This window comes from Podospora bellae-mahoneyi, assembly GCF_035222275.1.
Source record: "Podospora bellae-mahoneyi strain CBS 112042 chromosome 1 map unlocalized CBS112042p_1.3, whole genome shotgun sequence".
Classification (NCBI taxonomy): domain Eukaryota; kingdom Fungi; phylum Ascomycota; class Sordariomycetes; order Sordariales; family Podosporaceae; genus Podospora; species Podospora bellae-mahoneyi.
The window spans coordinates 249,422-268,715 of record NW_026946361.1 but is presented as its reverse complement, the minus strand read 5'-3'; the positions used below and the strand labels follow the sequence as shown (position 1 = coordinate 268,715).

General features: G+C 53.8%; 4 protein-coding genes across 4 annotated transcripts; 2 read left to right on the top strand and 2 right to left on the bottom strand.

Annotated features, from left to right (window-relative positions):
- Positions 1 to 5,061: 5,061 nt before the first annotated feature.
- On the bottom strand, positions 5,062 to 6,440 carry QC761_100206 (uncharacterized protein; the record flags this gene model as incomplete). The annotated part of the gene is made up of 3 exons (XM_062873266.1): positions 6,314 to 6,440; positions 6,058 to 6,266; positions 5,062 to 5,912 (listed from the first exon to the last, which is right to left on the bottom strand). The coding sequence occupies exons 1-3, from the start codon at positions 6,391 to 6,393 to the stop codon at positions 5,062 to 5,064; spliced, it is 1,140 nt and encodes a 379-aa protein (XP_062735926.1). The 5' UTR covers positions 6,394 to 6,440.
- Positions 6,441 to 6,982: 542 nt separating this feature from the next.
- RTC1 (SEA (Seh1-associated) complex subunit) lies at positions 6,983 to 11,445 on the bottom strand (the record flags this gene model as incomplete). The annotated part of the gene is made up of 2 exons (XM_062873267.1): positions 8,839 to 11,445; positions 6,983 to 8,790 (listed from the first exon to the last, which is right to left on the bottom strand). Exons 1-2 carry the CDS (start codon positions 11,117 to 11,119, stop codon positions 6,983 to 6,985), a joined length of 4,089 nt encoding a protein of 1,362 aa, XP_062735925.1. The 5' UTR covers positions 11,120 to 11,445.
- A 250-nt stretch (positions 11,446 to 11,695) lies between these two features.
- Positions 11,696 to 13,615, top strand: QC761_100220 (uncharacterized protein; the record flags this gene model as incomplete). Its single annotated transcript, XM_062873268.1, has 2 exons — positions 11,696 to 13,485; positions 13,538 to 13,615. Exons 1-2 carry the CDS (start codon positions 11,950 to 11,952, stop codon positions 13,613 to 13,615), a joined length of 1,614 nt encoding a protein of 537 aa, XP_062735924.1. The 5' UTR covers positions 11,696 to 11,949.
- A 2,666-nt stretch (positions 13,616 to 16,281) lies between these two features.
- On the top strand, positions 16,282 to 18,483 carry QC761_100230 (uncharacterized protein; the record flags this gene model as incomplete). Its single annotated transcript, XM_062873269.1, has 2 exons — positions 16,282 to 17,505; positions 17,569 to 18,483. 2 exons carry the CDS (start codon positions 16,282 to 16,284, stop codon positions 18,481 to 18,483), a joined length of 2,139 nt encoding a protein of 712 aa, XP_062735923.1.
- Between the last annotated feature and the right edge of the window lie 811 nt (positions 18,484 to 19,294).

Sequence of the window (19,294 nt, the reverse complement as noted above, 5' to 3'; positions counted from 1 at the left end):
GTAGGTAATTAAGTGCTTTGCGGCTATCAAAGGAACGGTATTGGCTAACTGGATATATGAAAGACTTGGGTAATAGCCTGAGGCTATAAGCTACGGGCTATTAGGTCATAGATAAATGTACATCGTGCGGACCTACTTATATTTTTGGAATTTTTGTTTTGCTCAAGACTTCGAGGCTATCAAAGATTCTTAATTAAACCAAATTACTATTTTAAATCTTAATATTTTAGTCTTTATTATATGTATTATTTTTTAAATAATCGAAAATAATGTTGAAATAGGTGTTAATGAAAGCTGTAGAATATAGGCTTAAATAGCTATCGGCGCAGTATATTTGTTGTTACCTTCCAGTAGGAGAGTCTTGATGGGAGGCTCCCAGGGAAACTCCCCGTGGGAGCTCGATGAGGCCCAAGGACATTTCCCAGAGGAATGTCCCGTCGAGAGGTGTCACAGTTAAACCAACGGGCAGGTTGAACAGTATGCGGGGCACGGGACGTGCCCAGCCAATTGTTAAAGGAACCAATAGGAAATGGAGCGCCTGGGAGCGCAGGACCGTGGTGATCCAAGTGATCCTAAGGTGACGGGAGCAATCCAGGATCACTCTTGGCACACGTGATCCATGGTGAGCCTACGCTGGGAAAAGTGATCCAGGATCACGCTTGGCATGGTGATCCAGGTGATCTACTGGGATATATATACGGAGGAACTGGCCGATATACAAGATAGTTCCGCAGTATGCAATTCAAGTCACATTCGTTGGTGTTTTAACTATTGTAATTGAAACAAGCCATTTATTGTACACTGTTTAACCGTACCAAACCAGGATTGCTCAGAAGCGCCTTCGACTGGTATCTCTTTCACCGGTTCTGGATAGGGGTTCGTCACACTCAACCGTAATACTTAGCCTTTATTATACTAGTTCTGAGCTTAATGGCGAGGTGCCCCTTTTTACTTCTGACTATTCTGAAATGCTTAAGAACTGTTTGGGATTTTATCGGATACTAATGAAGGAATTTAATACAAGTAATAGCGTTTAATAGTATATTAGAGTTTAAACTAGCGTAGCTTATCGTAATCGATATCTTTAATACCTAGAAAGTCTCTCCTTGTAAGACCGTCTCGGCACGTCTTGCTGATTGTTATAAGGCGTTCCTGGACAAGGAGCGGCATGGTGGGCGTGGTGTGTGGTGGAATTGGGTTCCAAAGCATGCGGGTAGGGCACCAAGAGGTTGGGAAGGCTTTGAGGCGACTTTGGGAACAGGTGTCTAGAAGCGATATGATGGTGTACCTTGGATAATTTTCACAGTAGAACGGGCAATGTAAATACACCAGAACCAAACCCGTGACCAGACTCGAGCAGGCACAAGCAAACAGCGTCAGTGATGCGTTTTTTTAGCTGCATGGTGGACTCTATGCGATTGGACCAGTCACCTGCATCATGCCAGTTGTGTGCTTTATAATGTGCCAGCCCCCTCGAATCCAAAGGTTCCCCGGAGCTCTCTTTTCTTCTTTTCAAAAAGCTAAAGAATCCCAGCGGATCATTCCTAACCATGGATTTCGAAGCTCGCCAGACAACGCCCCCCCAGGTCAAACAGCGACGGCTTGTCGAGCTCCCAACCATGCCCAGTCAAACCCCCTGTCCGAGCCAGCTACTCAAGCTTCCAGTTCTACGCAGTCGTCCCCGCCCCTGTTCCAGGCAGCTCCTATGACCCCCACGAAAGGAGGCACGAGACAGCGCCAGGAACAAGATCTCGGCGTGTTGACACCGCTCTCTACTCGGAAACACATCAATTCTGAGCGCGAGGACGTCTCTGAAGCAGACCCGCCAACTCCTACCCGTGCACGCAGTAGGCCTTCTCGTAGCACCTCATTGGGATCCTCATCTTCCTCGACCACAACCACAGTCCGCGAAGAACCAGAATCCGATATATCTGACAGCGAGGATGATGACAGCGAGAATGATGACAGCGAGGATGATGACAGCGAGAATGATGACAGCGAGGATGATGACAGCGAGGATGATGACAGCGAGGATGATGACAGCGAGGGTGACGACAGTGATGACGGCGAAAGCAAGGTTAACCACCGCGACCAGCCTCTACCCCCAGCAGAGATCATCCCGCCAGAAACATGAACCCTTCCCCTGGCCTTGCTCCCACAAGCCCACCTGCCTCACTGCCGAGTCCTGCTTTGAAATGTGGCCAAGGCATCGCGGCGCTTGGAGGCAGTTACAGTTTTACACATCGGAAGCGCGTCGTTCGACAGGCTTCGGAAGGAACCCGGCCACGCTGATGGCAGCGCTCACGGCAGTCGGAGTTATTGCCGTGCCACCCATCTGTCCTACCTCTTCCCCCGGCTTGGAATTCACCTCGTTAAGAGGTATCTGGCGGAAGGAACCCGTTGTGCTGCCAGAGAGAGGCCCTGTTTGTACGAAATGCACAAACCCTCCGAAGCTGAGGTTTGTCAACAAAGGTAGGTAATCAGAATAATAATGACGGCCGGCCGTATTACAGTTGCCGGGATTGTTTCCCGGGGTTCTTCATGTGGGCGAATACAATTGGGATCAAGAAGGGGAACCCAATGTGTGAATGTGGCCAGTTGAGTCGGGAAAATGATAGGGGGGTGCAGGACGAGAAACCGAGGGAGAAGTTTTGGAATTGTATAGAGAAAGTGTGTCTGTTCAAGAAAAATGAGGAGGACCCTGAGCCGGAAAGGAGTGACCAAAATTGTGTGACATAGCCGGTGGTCAGAATCGTGAGGAAGAGATACGTCAGTCTCTGCAGGCGGAGGCAGAACATGCGGAAGCAGAAGCGTGCTCCATGTTCCTAGGGGAGTAGAAGCCGGAGCATGAGTTGGATGGGCTTGGTGATGTCGATAACTCTGTTTCCTTTGCCTGAATGGTTATGGATGGGTTTGTTTACCTTTAGGTCTGAGATTTTCTCTAAAGCATATGCTGGAACTGGTAGTCTTTCGGTAGCACGGATGGAAATCCGGTACCGTCTTTTCTAGTTGATTCAGAATAACCTCTTTAGTCAGTTTGGTATATGGATGACATCTTATCTCTTATTACAGTAGGCCTCTTGCTTCTGGTGTCCCACCTTGAGCTGGTCTGTGGCACAGCCATATGCCTCGGTTCATAGGTACCTACCTTACATGACTACTGCATGTCGATCGAGAGTGCCGTTGATGAAAGACAATGAAAGTGATTGATGTACTTCCATCCATCCCTCAATGCAAAGTGCGACGTTGCTAACACACGTCCCTCTAACAGCCAACAACACTTTTTGGAAGTTACAGTTCGGCTCGGCTAGAACTTTTGTCTTGCACGAGTCAGTAGTGCTTTCTTATGGAGTAGGTCGACTGCCTCGTTTTATCTGCTTTGAGTAAAGCCTCGTGTTCTGAATGCATAACCCACGACACAAGTCCCCATTATCCAACATCTTGGCTCGGATCGCTTGGCTGTCCTGGGAGCTTGAAGAGAAGGACTCGTGACCAGTCAGCATACACAAGTGCCTTTTTTTACCAACAGTGACTGACAAAATCCTTCCCGGTGGAATTAAAACCGATATTAAAAAGCTTTTGGTCCCATGCCCTTTCCCATTTTGCCTCTTACGCTGTCCTCACTAGATCTCCCCTACCCGCCACTATCAAGCCTTGGCTTGAACAGTCTGCCATCTGCACTTCAAAATGCGCATCCTCACCATCGCCCTGTCATTTCTTGCAATGAGAACCACAACAACAGCCACTTTCCTCGACTCCTGCAAAGACTGTGGCCTAAAGTCAAAAGAGAAGAATATTCTTCAGTGCGGCAGCTGCAGACTGCACAGTGGAGAATGGGTCCCGGCTCGGAGCGTGGACCTGGGCAAGTGCTATGTCAACTCCAATGGGGTCCTAAAACATCGAAAGGGGTAAGATTGAGCCCTGTCCACCTCATTTTTGTCTCGGTGCTGATCTAGTACGGCTCCGGTAGCGGTGGATATCAGCACTCGTGTGATCTGTCAAACCCCGGGTTCAGAATTGATGGCTTGGTTGCGGTTATGTGGGTTCGTTGTCGAGCTCTAGACGGCAGCTGGATTTCGTCCAATGTTTATTTGAGCGAGTGGAATTGGAGCTCTCTCTCTGATGTTCTTTGCTAAGTAATCTTCAGCTGACCATGTCCACAACGATAGTGGATCTCTTCACTGCAACAATTAGTGGGTATGAGTGGTGTGTTATTGAAGCTATGACACTAAGTGGTCGAAAGAGTTTTCTTTTTTGGTGTTAAGATGGCAGAAGCGGCGGAAGTAGATTTAATAGGCCTCTTAACTATTTTAAAGGTCTGTTAACTATCTTTTAAAGGTGAGTATCCTTGATTCAATCTTATGGGTGAATCCAGATTGTGCGGTTCAAACTCAAACATGAGCCACGGCCATATGTGTTTCCAGGGTAGCACCTCCTCCCCAGGTAATTATTTTGCAAGAAGGAGCAAGAAAGGGAAACTGCTAGTCATGTTACGCAACCCTTCAACGGCAGCTTCTCTGCAAAACAAAACACTCGCCACAAAACATCATCACATATCCATAATGCAACTCCCGTTTACCCTCCTCCTCACACTCACTGGCCTGGCCGCGAACGCGCAGATGAGCCAGTGCGCCCGCGATTACGTTATCGACTGGTGTCAGCCTATCTGCGGAGACCATCTCGAGTGCCGTCTCCCCTGCATGGAAGATTGCAAAGACTCCTGCATCGTGTGCGAGAACGAGCACAACTGCCCTGATCAGCTACCCGACGTCACTCATATCGTGCTATCAGGGTCTCCTGGGACGACCGAAAAGGACCTCTGGGTCAAGGGAGCGAAAGAGACACGTGATGATGGTGCAAGTGGCGTGGTAAAGACGACGGTGGTCCCAAAGTTTGAGAGGTCGAACGAGGCTTTGTGGAGGGAGTATCATGTGGTGGCTAAGAAACAGGTCAGGAGGCGAGTTTCATTTCTACCCACTCGCTTTCAGGACAAGTGGTTGCTAACAAGAGAGCAGAAGGCATCGCCAGAGAGCAGCTTAGATATTATTAGTTACCTTACCTCTACAACTCAGTAATTGACTTCTCCCTCTCCTCAAAATACCTCACCACCGCCTCCACCGCCTCCCCCAACTTGACCCTCCCCGTCGGCTCCCAGCCAAGGTACCGTCTCCCCCTATCCCCCCTAATCCTCATACTCGTCCCAAACCCCTCAGCAATATGCCTACTCCACGCCTCCGCCTCCTGGCCTTCAAACCGCCCCAGTATACTCCCCACCACCTCCCCCAACCCCAACTCCTTGACCCCTTTCCCCTCCTGATTCCACAACCACGTTTTGCTCGTTTCATTCCCCTCCAAAACAGGAAGCAACCAATCAACGATAAACTCCCTCATGCTCACCTCCCACCCCCCCGCGAAGAAATACCCCTTTTCTCCCCAGATATTCTCATCCACCTGTTTTTCTCCTCTGATACAGCGCAGGGCATCCCCAACGAGCAAAACATACAGCCCGGCCAGCTCCTCCGTGTCAACAAATGTGGTGAGGTTTTTTCCTTGTTCGACAACAAACGCCTGCCCTTGTTGACGAATGACGTGCATCAGGTCGGGAAAGATAATCGGATGCTTGTGTCTCACACTGGGGGATTTTCCAATGACAAAAGTAGGGGAGATGATGGCGGCGTTGATGCCGGGATAGGTCGAGATGGTGATGTCCTGGGCGGCGTGGGTGGTGTCGGTGGGGAGGGAGGAGAGGTCGGTGAGGTCGGACCAGATCTTGGGGTGGGGGTTTAGGCCTGAGGGCGGAGGCCAGATGCGGGCTGCGCCCGAGGTTTGGAGGAGGAAGGTTTGGGGGTGGGGGTTGGATGATAGGGAGGGGAGGAGGGTGGGTAAGGGGAGGGCGAAGTCGGGGGCGCAATCTGGGGGTGTTTGTTAGCTGCCTGTTTGTAATGACAGAGGGAGATGGAGAAAAAGAGGGAGGGGAATGTGGTAGTGTGGTAATGTGGTATTGTGTTAAAGGGGTATTGTGGTCTTATGGAAATGTGGTAAGGAGTAAAAGCATACTGATAACAAGCTGGGCCCTTGCGGCCTCTTCAGCGACGATTCCTACGTCCTCAAGAGTCCCCAGGGCGGACGTGACAGAGCCCTGATAAAGGGAGTCTAGGTGGTCCACATCTTCCTGCTGGCGGACAAGAGCCCGGATCGGCAGCTCAGGGTGAGCAGCATGTAGGGCCTGGAGAACAGCAGCACCAATGTGCCCCGAGGCACCAATGCTACAACATGTCAGACAAAGCTGGTCAGAGGGCAGGGGATGACATACAAAAAGACTGGAATGCCTGACATGGTGACTGTGTATCGACTGAGGTATGCTTGTCTGAAGACACCCCGGAAGAAGTCCATGACCAGTGAGAAACAAGGCCTCTTATACCCATTCCATCTACAGCAACACTACCCTCAGGCATAATCCCAAATTCCATTATTTGTACCCTCCCCCCGTTGGCGAAACCCACTCCAAGGTTACACAAGCCGCCTTCTTATCCCCATTAGGGATAATCCCGAGCATGATATCAAGAACAATGTAACCGGAAGCACCAACACCTCAGCCATGTCAACGCTGAATTACTCAACCCCCCCCCCATTCTGCTGCAGGATGTGCCGATCGTCCATGTCAAGGCGAGGTCTGCCGTCATGGATATTGGCTTGGCACGGAAGCTTCAAGTCACAAGAGGGTGTGCTGCCAGGAAACCCGGAAGGAAGAGCCGAAGCAAAGAAGAAGCCAACCGGCAGCTGTGATTTGATGGTTGATGGTATCTTGCAGGTCGCCTATATACAGTACAGCACATACAAAAGTTCTTCTGACGACAAAAGCCACACTCTGTTATCTCCCCTGATGGAAATCTCAAAGTGACATAACCCCTCCTAATCCTCCCAAAACCACCAATCAAGTCACAAGCCACGCAAATAACTCGTGATATCATTCTGATAATCATCAATGCTTGGTATCCTCCTGCGCAACAAACTTGACGCTCTTCCTCCGCTCCCTGCCATCCCCACCACCGTGACCGCCACTCGCCCTATCAGCAGCAGCCATCATTGCCGACCTGCTGCCCGGGCTCGAGCTCAAGATGCTGGCTCCTGGCGTGCTGTGTCTTGTGCTGCTGCTGCCGCCAAGAGAATGAGAAGAGATGTCCATGCTGGCCAGAGTCTCCCTAACGCTCTCTACCGCCCTGCTTTGGGGTACGCTGTGCTCATCATTCGAAATATTAACCCCGTGGGAAGGATAGTGAGGGTACTGGTGGTGCTGGTCATCCAAGATCTTGCCGCTTCCCGTGGTGCGGTACTGGTGAGGTGGGTGAGGATGATGGTGGCCTTGGAGACCGCCCGCTATGCTCTCCGTGTCTGCAGACGCCTTCATGCTGGTTGCATTGCGCGTTGCCTCCCTCGCTGCCGCCCGACCAACCTCTTCTGTCCTGGCCGCAGCTGTCTCGAGCCTTCCCTTTCCGGGCAGACATGTGTGTCCACACCCATCCATGGGACAATAACCATCACTCTGGAACTCGGCAAGAATATCCGGGTCGGTGGAACTGCATTCGTTCTCAAACCCTTTATGCCAAAGCAGGAGGCAGCTAGAATGTCCACCGTGACCGCAGCCAGGACAAATCCACCAGGTAGCCAACACCGGCTCCTCCTCATCACCTTCCTTCGTATTGCCCCGCGAGCCGGACGTGGGAGCGATATCACACCGTTGACAGACAGCACAAGGGGCCATGCTGGCCTTACAACGTTCACACATCCAGATGGTCTCATTTGACCCCTCGGATCGGTCAATCTCTCTCGGCTTCCGGCAGCTGGAACAAAGGAGGCCAACCTGGACACCTCGTTGAGCCGGGCTAATGACATTTGGGTGGTTCTCGCCCCAGTTGGACAGCACCCCTCCAGGCCATCCCTTCATACACATTTTGCGCATGAGAGCCGCCTCGGTAAAAGCCTGGAGCTTCATCAGACGCTGGTGGTGTTGCTTGAGGATAGCTGCCGCTTGAAAAGAGTCAAGGACATCAGGCGCAAGTAGGGGCTTGAACAGCAGGACGATGGCGGCCGCGTCACGGGCTGTCTTGCGAACTTCGTAGGCCAGGGTGGCTGCAATCTGCTGCTCGGGTTGGATTAGGGTTTCAACAGTCCCAAATGATCCATTCGAGGACCCGAGCAAGTACGGGTAGCTTGGGTCGCCGGGCCAGTGGAGGTAATCCGTCTCTACAATATGGGGGGACAAATCGTCTTCGGGGGACAAGTCAGCCTCGACAGACAGCAGCCCCTGTGGCTGCCCAGGAGACTCAATACCGCTCTGTCGGACTGGAGAGTCCATGCCAAAGCCGCGATCCGTTGTCTGTGACGGGAAGCGCGACTCGAAGCTGTCGGTGGTGGTCTGGGTGATGGCGTGGTGCTCATCGGTAAAGGCAGTGTACGATGTCATGTCAGTCTCGGTACGCTGAAGCAATTGCCGCTCTGGATGACGGGCAGGCGAGCTTCCGGCAGCGATCTGTTTGCCACGGATGCGGCTTTCGTATTCGCCGTCTTCGCTTCCGCTTCCGCTGGCACTTGGCTGGTCGCGCCGAATGGCGGCCACAATGGCCTCCCTCATGACCTGCGACGGAGTGTTGCTGTCCGAGGTCCGGACAAGGCCAGTCGCCTCCCTGCTTTCGTCCGAGACGGAAAAGAGTCGGGTGAAACTATCATCCGAATCATGTCGCAAAACGGGCGGCTTTCCAACACGGCTGGGCGAGCCGGGCTCTCGAAAGTCTATGACCTTGGTCAGCTTGGGTCTCGTGGGCACGTCAATGGCCTTACTGAGGGCCTCGGCGTCATAAAAGTCGTAGCCCTCGGTGCTGGCATTGGTGGCCTCACTGTCATGACTGGTGACCGACAGGGGCACTGAATCTAGTCGGGGCCTGGGCTCGAGGGTGCGAGAATGGGCCGCCGGAGGCAGCGTGAAGCTCTCTGGTTCGATGATGGGTGTGAGCTTTTTGCGCCCATTGTCATCAATCTGGATAACTTGTGTATCGGGAACCGGGCGAGCCAGCGGGGTAGGTTGATTGGAGGTGCTTTCGAGCTCTTCAGATAAAAGTGATCGTGGATGAAGGACCCGGTCGAAACTTGCCAGAGAGGCCATCTTCCGTGGGCTTGCTTCCCTGCCTATCCCAAAGCTGGGTGGTTCGGCACGGAGCCGGCCTAGTGACCGATGTCTAGCCGCATCTTTCTTTTTGATGGTTGAGTTTTGGTACTTATCCATCCGAAACTCGAGGTGGTACTGTGCGCGACGCTCGAGGAGGAGCTTGATCAGGAAGAGGAGGTTCATCCAGGTGTGTGACAGTCTTGAAAGCCTAACTCTTGCGGCAACTTTGGCAAAGTGGTCCAAGATGGTCGTCATCCGCTCTGGCAAAGACGGCCCACCGGGTTTGTAAGGTAGCTCTAGATGGATGGCCTGGAGGTAGTTGAGGCTGAGATAGACATCTACCTCAGCATTGGTAGGGCCCGGATATGTGCCGATGGCCATGGCTTGATTTGGCTGGTATGTACCCGTCACTTTGATCGTGTCTTCCAGTGACAGTGTCTCGCCCATGGCAGGCTCAGCAGGGGGTGTGGTGCTGAGGGTATTCGCAGATCGCATGCTCGCTCTGCGTTTGCGGCTGCCATTGCCTGGCTGCCTGGAGCCCAAGAAGCTGTCAACAGCATCATCCTCGGAATCACTGCGACTGACGCTGAATCTTGGAGTAGTGGGGCTCGAGCTGTAAGATGGTGTTCCGTAAGTGGAAGCATTGTCATGGTGAACAATGTTGGGTCGGGGGCGGGTGGGCATAGGTCGCTCGTCCAAGCACATGGCGACCTCGCCTTGTGAGGAAAAGGCAAAGGCCGACATTGTTTGGCGGTCCATGACCTTGGGCGCAAAGGAGACGTCACACTGGTGGAAGCCGTCACGGCCAGCGGCCCAGAGGAGGTATTGGTCGTGCCAGAGAATGGAGTTGGGTGCGTAGTCGAACCTCTGGATTTCTTTGTAGGGCATGGTAGGGCGAGCGAGGTCCCAGATGTGAACTGAATTCATGCCAAACCGCTTCATGCCGCTTTCATCGTAGGACACTGCGAGCTGCGAGGCCCGCTTGCCCTGTGCTGTTGCTGACCATTGGCCAGGCCGCCATGCCAGTGAACCAACGGGGGCAGGTGTTGATATAACATACTTTGGCTTCTGTCTCTTGTCCGTCTTGGACATATCCCAGATGTTGCACTTGCTGTCCAGCCCAGCACTGACAAGATGGGTGCCATCCTGGTGCCATGCAATCGAGGTACAGGCCTTTTCGTGGGCATTGATCCTCAGAATAGGGGAGCTTGGTTTCCGCATGTCCCACTTCAGCACCATCCCTTGCTCTGTCCCGCAGGCAAATAGGAAGCCGTCCTTGGGCGACCACTGGACATGCCTGACACCATCCGCGTGTGACTTGAAGGACTGGAGAGCACGGTATGTTGGCCACGTCCTGGTGTTAATAGGCGTGCGCACATCGAAGCACCGCAACAGACCGTCCTGACTTCCAGACAAGAGCCATGAAGAGTGATGGGGATTCAAGTCGAGAGAGTTGACCTGGCGAGAGTCCTCCCGCATCTGGATGAATTCAAGAGGCGCGCCGACCCTTGTAGCCTTGGCCCGGTTCACATCGTACTGAAAGATGATGCCGCTGGTGCAGGCCGTGAAGAGGACCTCCCTGTTGATAACACTCCCCCACTTGACATCCTGGATAGACAACTGGTCGGCCACGGCACCAGTAAGGACATTGTTACGGTGAGAAGGCTGCGAGGTCAGGATTGCGCGCAGGTCGACTTCCTCTTGTACCCGAAGTCCACCGTCGAGCTTGATCAGCTTCAGCACATGGTGGCTGGCCAGGACAGCGCTTCTCCCGTCAGGCGACTGGTCCAGGCAGGACAGGGGTGCACCCGTCTTGTAGCTGACATTTTGGGCGGCGATTGGTCGGTAGTTATTGGAGGGAGAGCTGGTGACAGTTGCCGAGGCCGTGGACTCGTGCGAGTCTGTCGCATGTTTGTTGCGTAGCTTGCGCATGATTTTGCCCTGGTTGTGGTTCATGGCAATGGGGGACTTTTCCTCGATTCACGGTGGCATGGTTATGGGATCACGGGAGATGTATATGTACTCGAGTATAGAATCGCATTCGAGGGAGGACAGGGCAGTTCAGGTAGCTGACGTAGCTACGGTAGGTGGGTAGGGAGGTATTCGGGATAGGCACTGGTGGAGAGCTGATAAGACGCGCGCTAGATATCGATAACAATGGTGTGGAAGATGCTGTGTGCTGTGCCCGAGCCCAGCGTTGGCGCGTCCAGTTTCGCTGGTGATGCCCCCGTTCCGTCTGAGAGGTGTTGCTTGCGACAGCTTCAACTGTGACTGCTGCAGATGGAACGCAGCACAAAGGCACAATTGACAACGAGGGACGCCGGCAAAGCTCCGGCATCTGCTGTCAAATTGCCCACCCCCCCCACGGCAGCTGTGCCCCAGCACAACAGCAGCTGAGACAGCTGAACAGCAGCAACAGGGCAGGGCTTATCGATAACACCTACCTGGACTATAGGGCTCTAGGGCAAGGCGAGCTGACAATAGTGTCTTGGCAGCCAGTCTGCAAGCATGGTTTCACTTGTCGCAGTGCCGCAAGCCAGCTGCAGCCTCCTCCTGACTTCCAACTTTCCCATCCATCCATCTCTGCCCTTTTTCTTCTCAACAGCGCCCGGCTCAGGTCGGCGATCCCCAGAACCCAAGACTGTGTGTAGCACGACGACATTCCATTCATTTTTTACTGGTATCACAGCAGCTACCGGCGGCCAGGGACCATACGAGCACGTTATTTGACGAAAAAAGAAACATCGACAACCTGCACCACCACACACCGCGGCGGCCCGACAAACATGGATCCCGGGAGACAAGCAATGATCAACGGCTGGAAGTCGCCACTTCAGGGCGACAGGGACGCCAGAGACCGAAGAGTAGCGGGAGGAGGAAGAGCCGGGGACAGAGAGAGGGACAGAGACATCACGGGTCCTCGATTCGACTCGTCCAACCGTATTTCCAAAACACACCGCCCGCCGCCTTCCAAGAGCACCGGGGCAAACAGTGCTGCTGCTGCTGCTGCTGCTTCTGGACGGTACCTGACCCAAGACCAGCAGTCCGAGCAGTTCGTAGCAGACGAGGACAAGTTCGTCCTCAACCAGGCAAAGAAGAAGGCCGACATCCGCGTCCGGGAGCACCGAGCCAAACCCATCGACCATCTCGCCTTCAACCTCCGCTTCATCGACACGGACCGCGATATCTTTGACGACCATGATTCCGATGCCGAAATCAGCATTCTCGGTCCCGAAGCCGTCCTCCAAAGTCTTGGTGAGGCGCAGCTTAGGGAGCTCGACGAAGACATCAGGTCCTACCACACTCTCGAGTGCAACAAGAAGAACAAGGAATACTGGACAGCGCTGCTCGCCCTGTGCGCCGACCGCCGTCAGAAACTGAAGCCACAGGGTCCCGAGGGAAGAGCTGTGACCTCGGTGGCGTCGGATGTGGACCGAATCCTGAGTCCCAAGTCGCTGGCCCAGCTGGAGGCGCTCGAGAAGCAGATCAGGGCCAAGCTGCAGTCCAACGAGCCCATCGACACGGACTATTGGGAACAGCTCCTCAAGAGTCTCTTGGTTTACAAGGCCAAGGCTACTCTCAAGAGCATATGCGAAGAAATCAAGGCGGCCCGGGTTGGCCTGCTCAAGACCCGTGACCTGGAAAAGGCCAGGGAATTAGAGGCTTCCGATGGTTACGCGGGGGCCGCGCCGGCGTTGGGATCGGCCGGTTCTTCCTCTAAGCCGGCATCCAGACCATCCGCAGCTGTGATGGCCAGTGCCAGTGCCAGCGCCAGCGCCAGTGCTGGTTCATCCAGTGCTCCACCCCCGGGAACTGCTCGCTTCGCTGTTGTCGGCACCGAAGACTTCTCTCAGGCGACCAAGGCCTTGTATGACCGCGAGGTTGCAAAGGGGATCAGCGAGGGCGAGGAGATCTTCACGGCAGAGGAAGAGGTGCCAGGAGTCTCGAAGCCTCTCTGGGCGGACAAGTATCGGCCGCGAAAGCCGCGCTACTTCAACCGCGTGCAGATGGGATACGAGTGGAACAAGTACAACCAGACACACTACGATCACGACCACCCCCCTCCCAAGGTGGTTCAGGGCTACAAGTTCAACATCTTCTACCCCGACCTCATCGACAAGACCAAAGCACCGACATTCAAGATCATCCGGGAGCACGGCCGTAGAAAGGGAGAGTCTCTAGCCCCCGCAGGGTCCGAAGACACCTGTCTCATTCGTTTCATCGCCGGCCCGCCCTACGAGGATATCGCCTTCCGCATCGTCGACCGCGAATGGGACTACAGCGCCAAGAAGGAGCGTGGCTTCAAGAGCAGCTTTGACAAGGTATGTACATATGTCTGTGACCTGTGCAACACATTATGGCACTGCTTGGCAGGGGAACGCTATGCTGTGCCGCTTGTGGTGGTGGTGTGGTGTGAGGCGCGACCCAGGTCTCGACGGCCCAACTGGGTAATCATCTGCCTAGGAAGGCAAATGTGCGCCGCGCAACAGCAGTTGACGTTAGACACGCCCTCGGTCATAGTCAGCCTCCCCTAGCCAATCCACCCAGGCTTCATTTTGATCTCTCTTATGCGTCCTCCTCTGTGTTACGAGCGCGATGCTGACATCTCTGGTGTGTTGACAAGGGCATTCTTCAGCTCCACTTTCAGTTCAAGAAGGTATGTCAGAAGGAACCGCTATTGTGTGCTCACATTGTTTGGTCAACTAACGTTCCACCAAAGATTTATTATAGGAAATAGTGTACGCCAAATCTCTGGTCATCCCTCACCTGCCGCCGCATCGTGGAGATTATCGACAGTACCTACCTAGCATCATCATAGCCCGTAAGAGGAAGGGTGGCAGGGCGATGGGCGACATCGGCCCGTAAAAGGGACCCCTTTTCCCCGGCGCCGTGGGGTCGGCCACCACAGAGAGACAGACAGACATGTAAGATCCACCGCCGATGTTGCAGCACAAGACCGGAAATCCGGCCAATTTCAGAGCAAGTTGTTGTCCACAGTCACGAGAAAAGAAGTCAGCAAAATCTCAAACGTCAGCACTCTTCAACCTCCCCTGACTCTTTCTTGTGACACCACCACCTGGCCAGGTCATCATATCCATTATCTCCGCCGACATGGGGCCTGCCCCGTCACGTCTGAGGATGCCGCCTCCCGAATCCGGAGCGTGGAACATGATCGCGCCACTCATTTGTTCGCTTGAGCAGATCGCCTTTCGGAAAACCCTCGCCTGCGCTACCGAGACTTGACCGTGACTGCGTCTTGGCAGGCCTTTCTCTGCGCCCGGGATAGATGGGCCTTTGGGGCCTTTCGCACGTGTACTTGGAGACGGGCGTCAGAGATGGACAGCATCGGAGGAGACCGACAGATGGCCCCGGGACGCTTGGGACGCTGGGGACGCTGAGGACGTTATGGACCCCCGGGAAAGGGCCTTGTTGACTCCGTGGGGAGACGGCTTCTCGCGCCCTGGCTCAGCGGCTGGCTGCCAGGACTGACAAGCATCAGCAAGGCAGCGCAAATGAACCTGCATCTCTTTCTCCAAAGCTTCTAGAAGACTGAAACGCGCTTTGCATAACCACAAATTGTTGCCAGGTCCCATGGTCGTCCATCGCCGTCCATCGCACGGTGCAGAATGCCTCCTGTTGAGGCAGTGGCCGGGTTTGTCATTGGACATGCTCAACCAATTGGCCCAAAGCCGTTTTGAGCCAGCATCGTTGATTGGTCCCCCATGGCGAGAGGGCCGGTGACCTCTGCACCCTTCCGCAAGGCCTTGTCCTTTTTTCTTTTTTTTTTCTCATGTTCCCGCCATTTCCACTGCTCTCGTCCGTCAAGTGGTAGGAGGGACCGTGGGGCAGACTGGCGGAATGGAACGGCTTTTCGGTCTGAGTTTGGCATGGCTCACTCCCCAGTCGTCGTGGTCGTCCATAACCAGCGGGGAAAACCAAAACGGCATCCGGATCATGCACGAACGACTATCGACCTCGACAAGCTGCAGCAAGGGAACAAAAGAAAAGACAATAAGTTTGTGTGAGCTTTTCTTCTTTGCCGCCTGTCGCCTGTCACCCGTCACCCGTTACCGCCCTTGAGTCTCGCCTGTCTTGTGTCTACGCAGTTACGGCTTCCTGCTTTTTTCGGTGGGCCAGGGCCGGCCGTGTCGATCCCCTGTCGGATATCTGTCACTTTTTTGGCTGCCGTTTTTTTGGACTCCAATGCAGACATGGGCCATGAGGCTACTGGCCCAGGCCTCCTCGAGCAACGCCTCTCGCTCTCTCTCTCTCTCTCTCTCTCTCTCCACGGCAACACTTGTGCCTGGTGTTCGTATTGTACGGGTACGATATAGCTTTGGAATTCTACTAGACAGCCACACTTCTGCTCGTTTGCATCGTGCTCCTCTTTTTAGCATACAACTTACCCACACACCTGCAGCCTCAGGGCACACACAAGCAACCCTCTACGTTACACTCACTCCTCCCTCCCCCCCCCACCCACCCACACCTTTTTCCCCGAAGTACACTCGTAGTCTGATGGTACCTACCTAGCCGCATACTACACACATACCATTTCCCCCTTCACCCCACGTACAGTACCTGGGTACACACACACCCCGTCTGCTCAGAGGATGCTGGTGTATAGGGCCTAGTCTACCAAACAATGTGTGCTGGCAAGGGGCCCCTACCTTGCACCCGCTTCCTGGTCACTTGCTAGTAGTCAAGTCATTGTCCCCTTCTACCTCCACCCCTCCCCCTCCTTTTCTTTCTGACTATTAGATCTTTGCCCGTCTTGGTCTTCTAGATCTTAACTCCACCGTCCGGGATACTGTCTCTGCGAGGTACCAAGATACATTCTTCAAGTAAGATAGAGACAGTGGTTCTCTGCTCTGGGTCTCAACCGTCCACGGTCACATAATACCCGGGGTCACCTCCGGCTGATCGCGGACCAACTGCTCGACCTTGCTCTCTTTCTCAAACACCAGACTGATCTTCACTCATCTGTCCGTCTCTCGCCATTCCTCGCCCTTGTCCATTCCAGCCCTACGAATTCTTTGCCATATCAAACTCGTTTATTGTCCCCCCTTCCCCCACAGCCGTCTTCCTCGACCTCTTTTTTCTTCCTCCGAACTCACATGACACTGTACGCACCATTTCGAACAGGAGACGCAGAGTCTTCCTTGTCGAACATTCCAACACCGCCAGAACTGCCGGTGATGGATCCAGAGCTGTACCACAACAACAACAACAACAACACGCCTTCTTCTTCCTTTACAGTACCGTCGTCTATTGCCAGCGTGAAGAGAAACCCATCGATATCGCAGTCGCCTCCTCACATGTCGCCCCTGACGAGTCTCGAAGCAATGTACACAGCATCGCCGCAGCTAGTAACACGGACGAACTCTACGACCCCTGATCCAGCCCACACTGATGGGCAGCTGGTTGTGGGAATGGGGATCCGTGATGGCGAGCGCCAGAGGGCTTTCATGCCCTCTTCAGTTCCTCGCCAAGGAGCTTCTTCGTCCATGTGGAGCGCTTGTATGGAAGGGTCACAAACTGGAAGCGACGATTTCGGCAACTACGCTCTGCACAGCTCTCGGCCTGGTCAGGTAGCTGATGGACTCCCTCCTCCATCTTCGCGTAGCTGGACGCCTCCAGAACACATTCGCTCGGTATCCTGGGATCACTATCCGAGACAGCAACTAGTTCCTTCTTATCCACAAGGCCCAGAGCTGACTTCTTTCCCGGCTGATGGGCTTCCTTACAACCTTCCCCTGCAGAGTTATGACGGGGCAGAAGGCAGCTTTCTGCAGCGAAGCCAGACAGAACCGTGCCCAAGGCAGTATCAGAACGAAGTATCGACACCAGAAAGCCTTCGCGCGCTATCCCCCTGCAGCACTACTCTGTGTCTAAAGGCAGATTACGACGAGGGTCTGCCAAGTCCAACACCCGCCGCGCAGCAACAGCCATTACCGGGCACAATGGAGGACTTGATGGGTGGTGGTGGTGGTGGACCTCACACGCCGCCCCCGATCGGAACGGGTAACGGGAGTCAAATCGACAACAGCGCGCCGACCCCAACATCAGCAGCAGCAGCAGCAGCAGCAGTGGTAATTCCCGGCGGCGGGGGTGGCGCATCCGACTCGGGCTTGACGGGCAACCACACTAGCAACAGCAGCAGCAACAACAAAAATGAAGAGCCCTACGCAAAGCTCATTTACCGCGCCTTTATGAGCAAGCCGAACCACGCCATGACCCTGCAGGAGATCTACCAGTGGTTCCGGGACAACACGGACAAGGGCAAGGATGATACCAAGGGGTGGCAGAACAGTATCCGGCACAATCTGAGCATGAACATGGTATGTTGGCTTCCTCTTTGGGACATCTGCAGGTTAGGTAGCAGCTAACAGTTGTCTTGGCAGGCTTTTACCAAACGTGAGAGAAAATGCAGCACCGCCAGCCAGAGCGATCCCTCGACAACAGACGACAAGCAGCCAGAAGAAGAGACCAAACCGGTTGTTTTGTCTTCGTCTTCTTCTCCTGCTACTGCTGCTACCTCAGCCGACCAAAAGAAATCTACCGAGTGGTACCTTGAGCCCTGGGCCATTCACGAGGGTGTCCAATCCACTACCCGCTACCGCAAGGGGAACCAGTCCCGACGCAGCGGTGCCCTGTCTTCATCTTCCCTTCGGTATGGTGACTTTTCCCGGCGGTCGTCATCTGGTAGTCATCGAGGCAGTAACAAACCTGGAGTCTACAACGGCAGAATCCGCACCGCGTCGTTGTCGTCTGCTTCCCGACATGCGCAGACCAACATGAGGAACCACGCTCAGAACATTGCGCATGCCATGGCCCAGGCGCAGGTGGCGGCCATGGCGGTGGGGTACTACCCCCCTCCTCCTCTGCAGACATCACCCTACGCTGGGACCCACTCGGGGTTTTATCCTGCTGGGCCGTTGGTGCAGGTGGACATGCCCACGATGGGGGTGGACCAGCAGCAACAGTTGGATTATCACCACCAAGCTCATCAGGATGGGTACTACCTTCACTCCCAGCGGTCTGCTGCTTCTACTCGGGCGCCGTCAGACGAGCCGGTGACACCCGAGCCGGTGAATGTCGGGTTGGCGTACGGGCAGGGGACCGCACCGGATGGGTTGTTGCTTCCCGATTTGAGGACCACGAGCGCGAGTAATGGGGATTATCACGGGGGTTTAATGCAGCATCATCATGTTTATGACACTCATCATCACAATGGGTGGGGGGGAGCGAGCACGGTGATTATGGATGATGGAGAACAACATCATCATATGGGGGTGGTTGGGTATCATCAGTATTAAGTTTTTTTTTTCTGTTTTTTTTCTTTTCTGTCGTTTCTTTTGTTGCTGTACATACATACATGGCGATAAAAAGTTGGAGTGGAAATGGGGGTTTTTGGTTGATCAGCAAGGAAGGGTTGATAGTGTTTTAAGCATGGGTTAATTTTGGGGGGCGGATAACATGGATTCTTGTACAAGTATTATACCTTAACATGGTGGGCAGAGGAAAAGAGAGAGTTGAGAGATGTGTTGTTATTTTTGCTTCTTGTTTCTGGCATGGCCTTTGAAGTGAGTCTCTGTAGAAATAAACGTCGTTGACGAGTGGGTGTCAAAGTCAGTCAGATGGGTCCAAAAAAGCAAGTGACCAAAAAACAGCTGTGCTTATGCTACTTCAAAACAGCCATACTGTCACTCGCCACTTTTGACATCTGCTGAATGGGATTCAGACAGTACAATCCTCAGTGCTTCAGAGTACTCGCTAAATTTTCGTTGATTTGTTTGGGCCAGAAATACGTGGTTATTGCGCCGTCAAGCGAGCAGAGTCGGTGTTGGATTTGCACATTGCTTTTTTTTTCTTTCGACCCACGTGTCAGTTGACTTGTTGGGCTGAAAGTGCGTATGAGGTGGGATTGTCAAAATCGTGGGGATGGATGACATGGGATGATCGTCGACGCTCGCTGTCAGAACCTGGTCCTGGGAGCTGCAGGTGTCAATTTGTCACTTTCCTTTTGCAGGGACAAAATCTACAGGGGGATTGGTCTGGGAGGGGTTAACTAGGAACTTGTGGTTGCAAGAGATCTTTTGGAGACTTTGACAAGGGCACGTTTTGGGG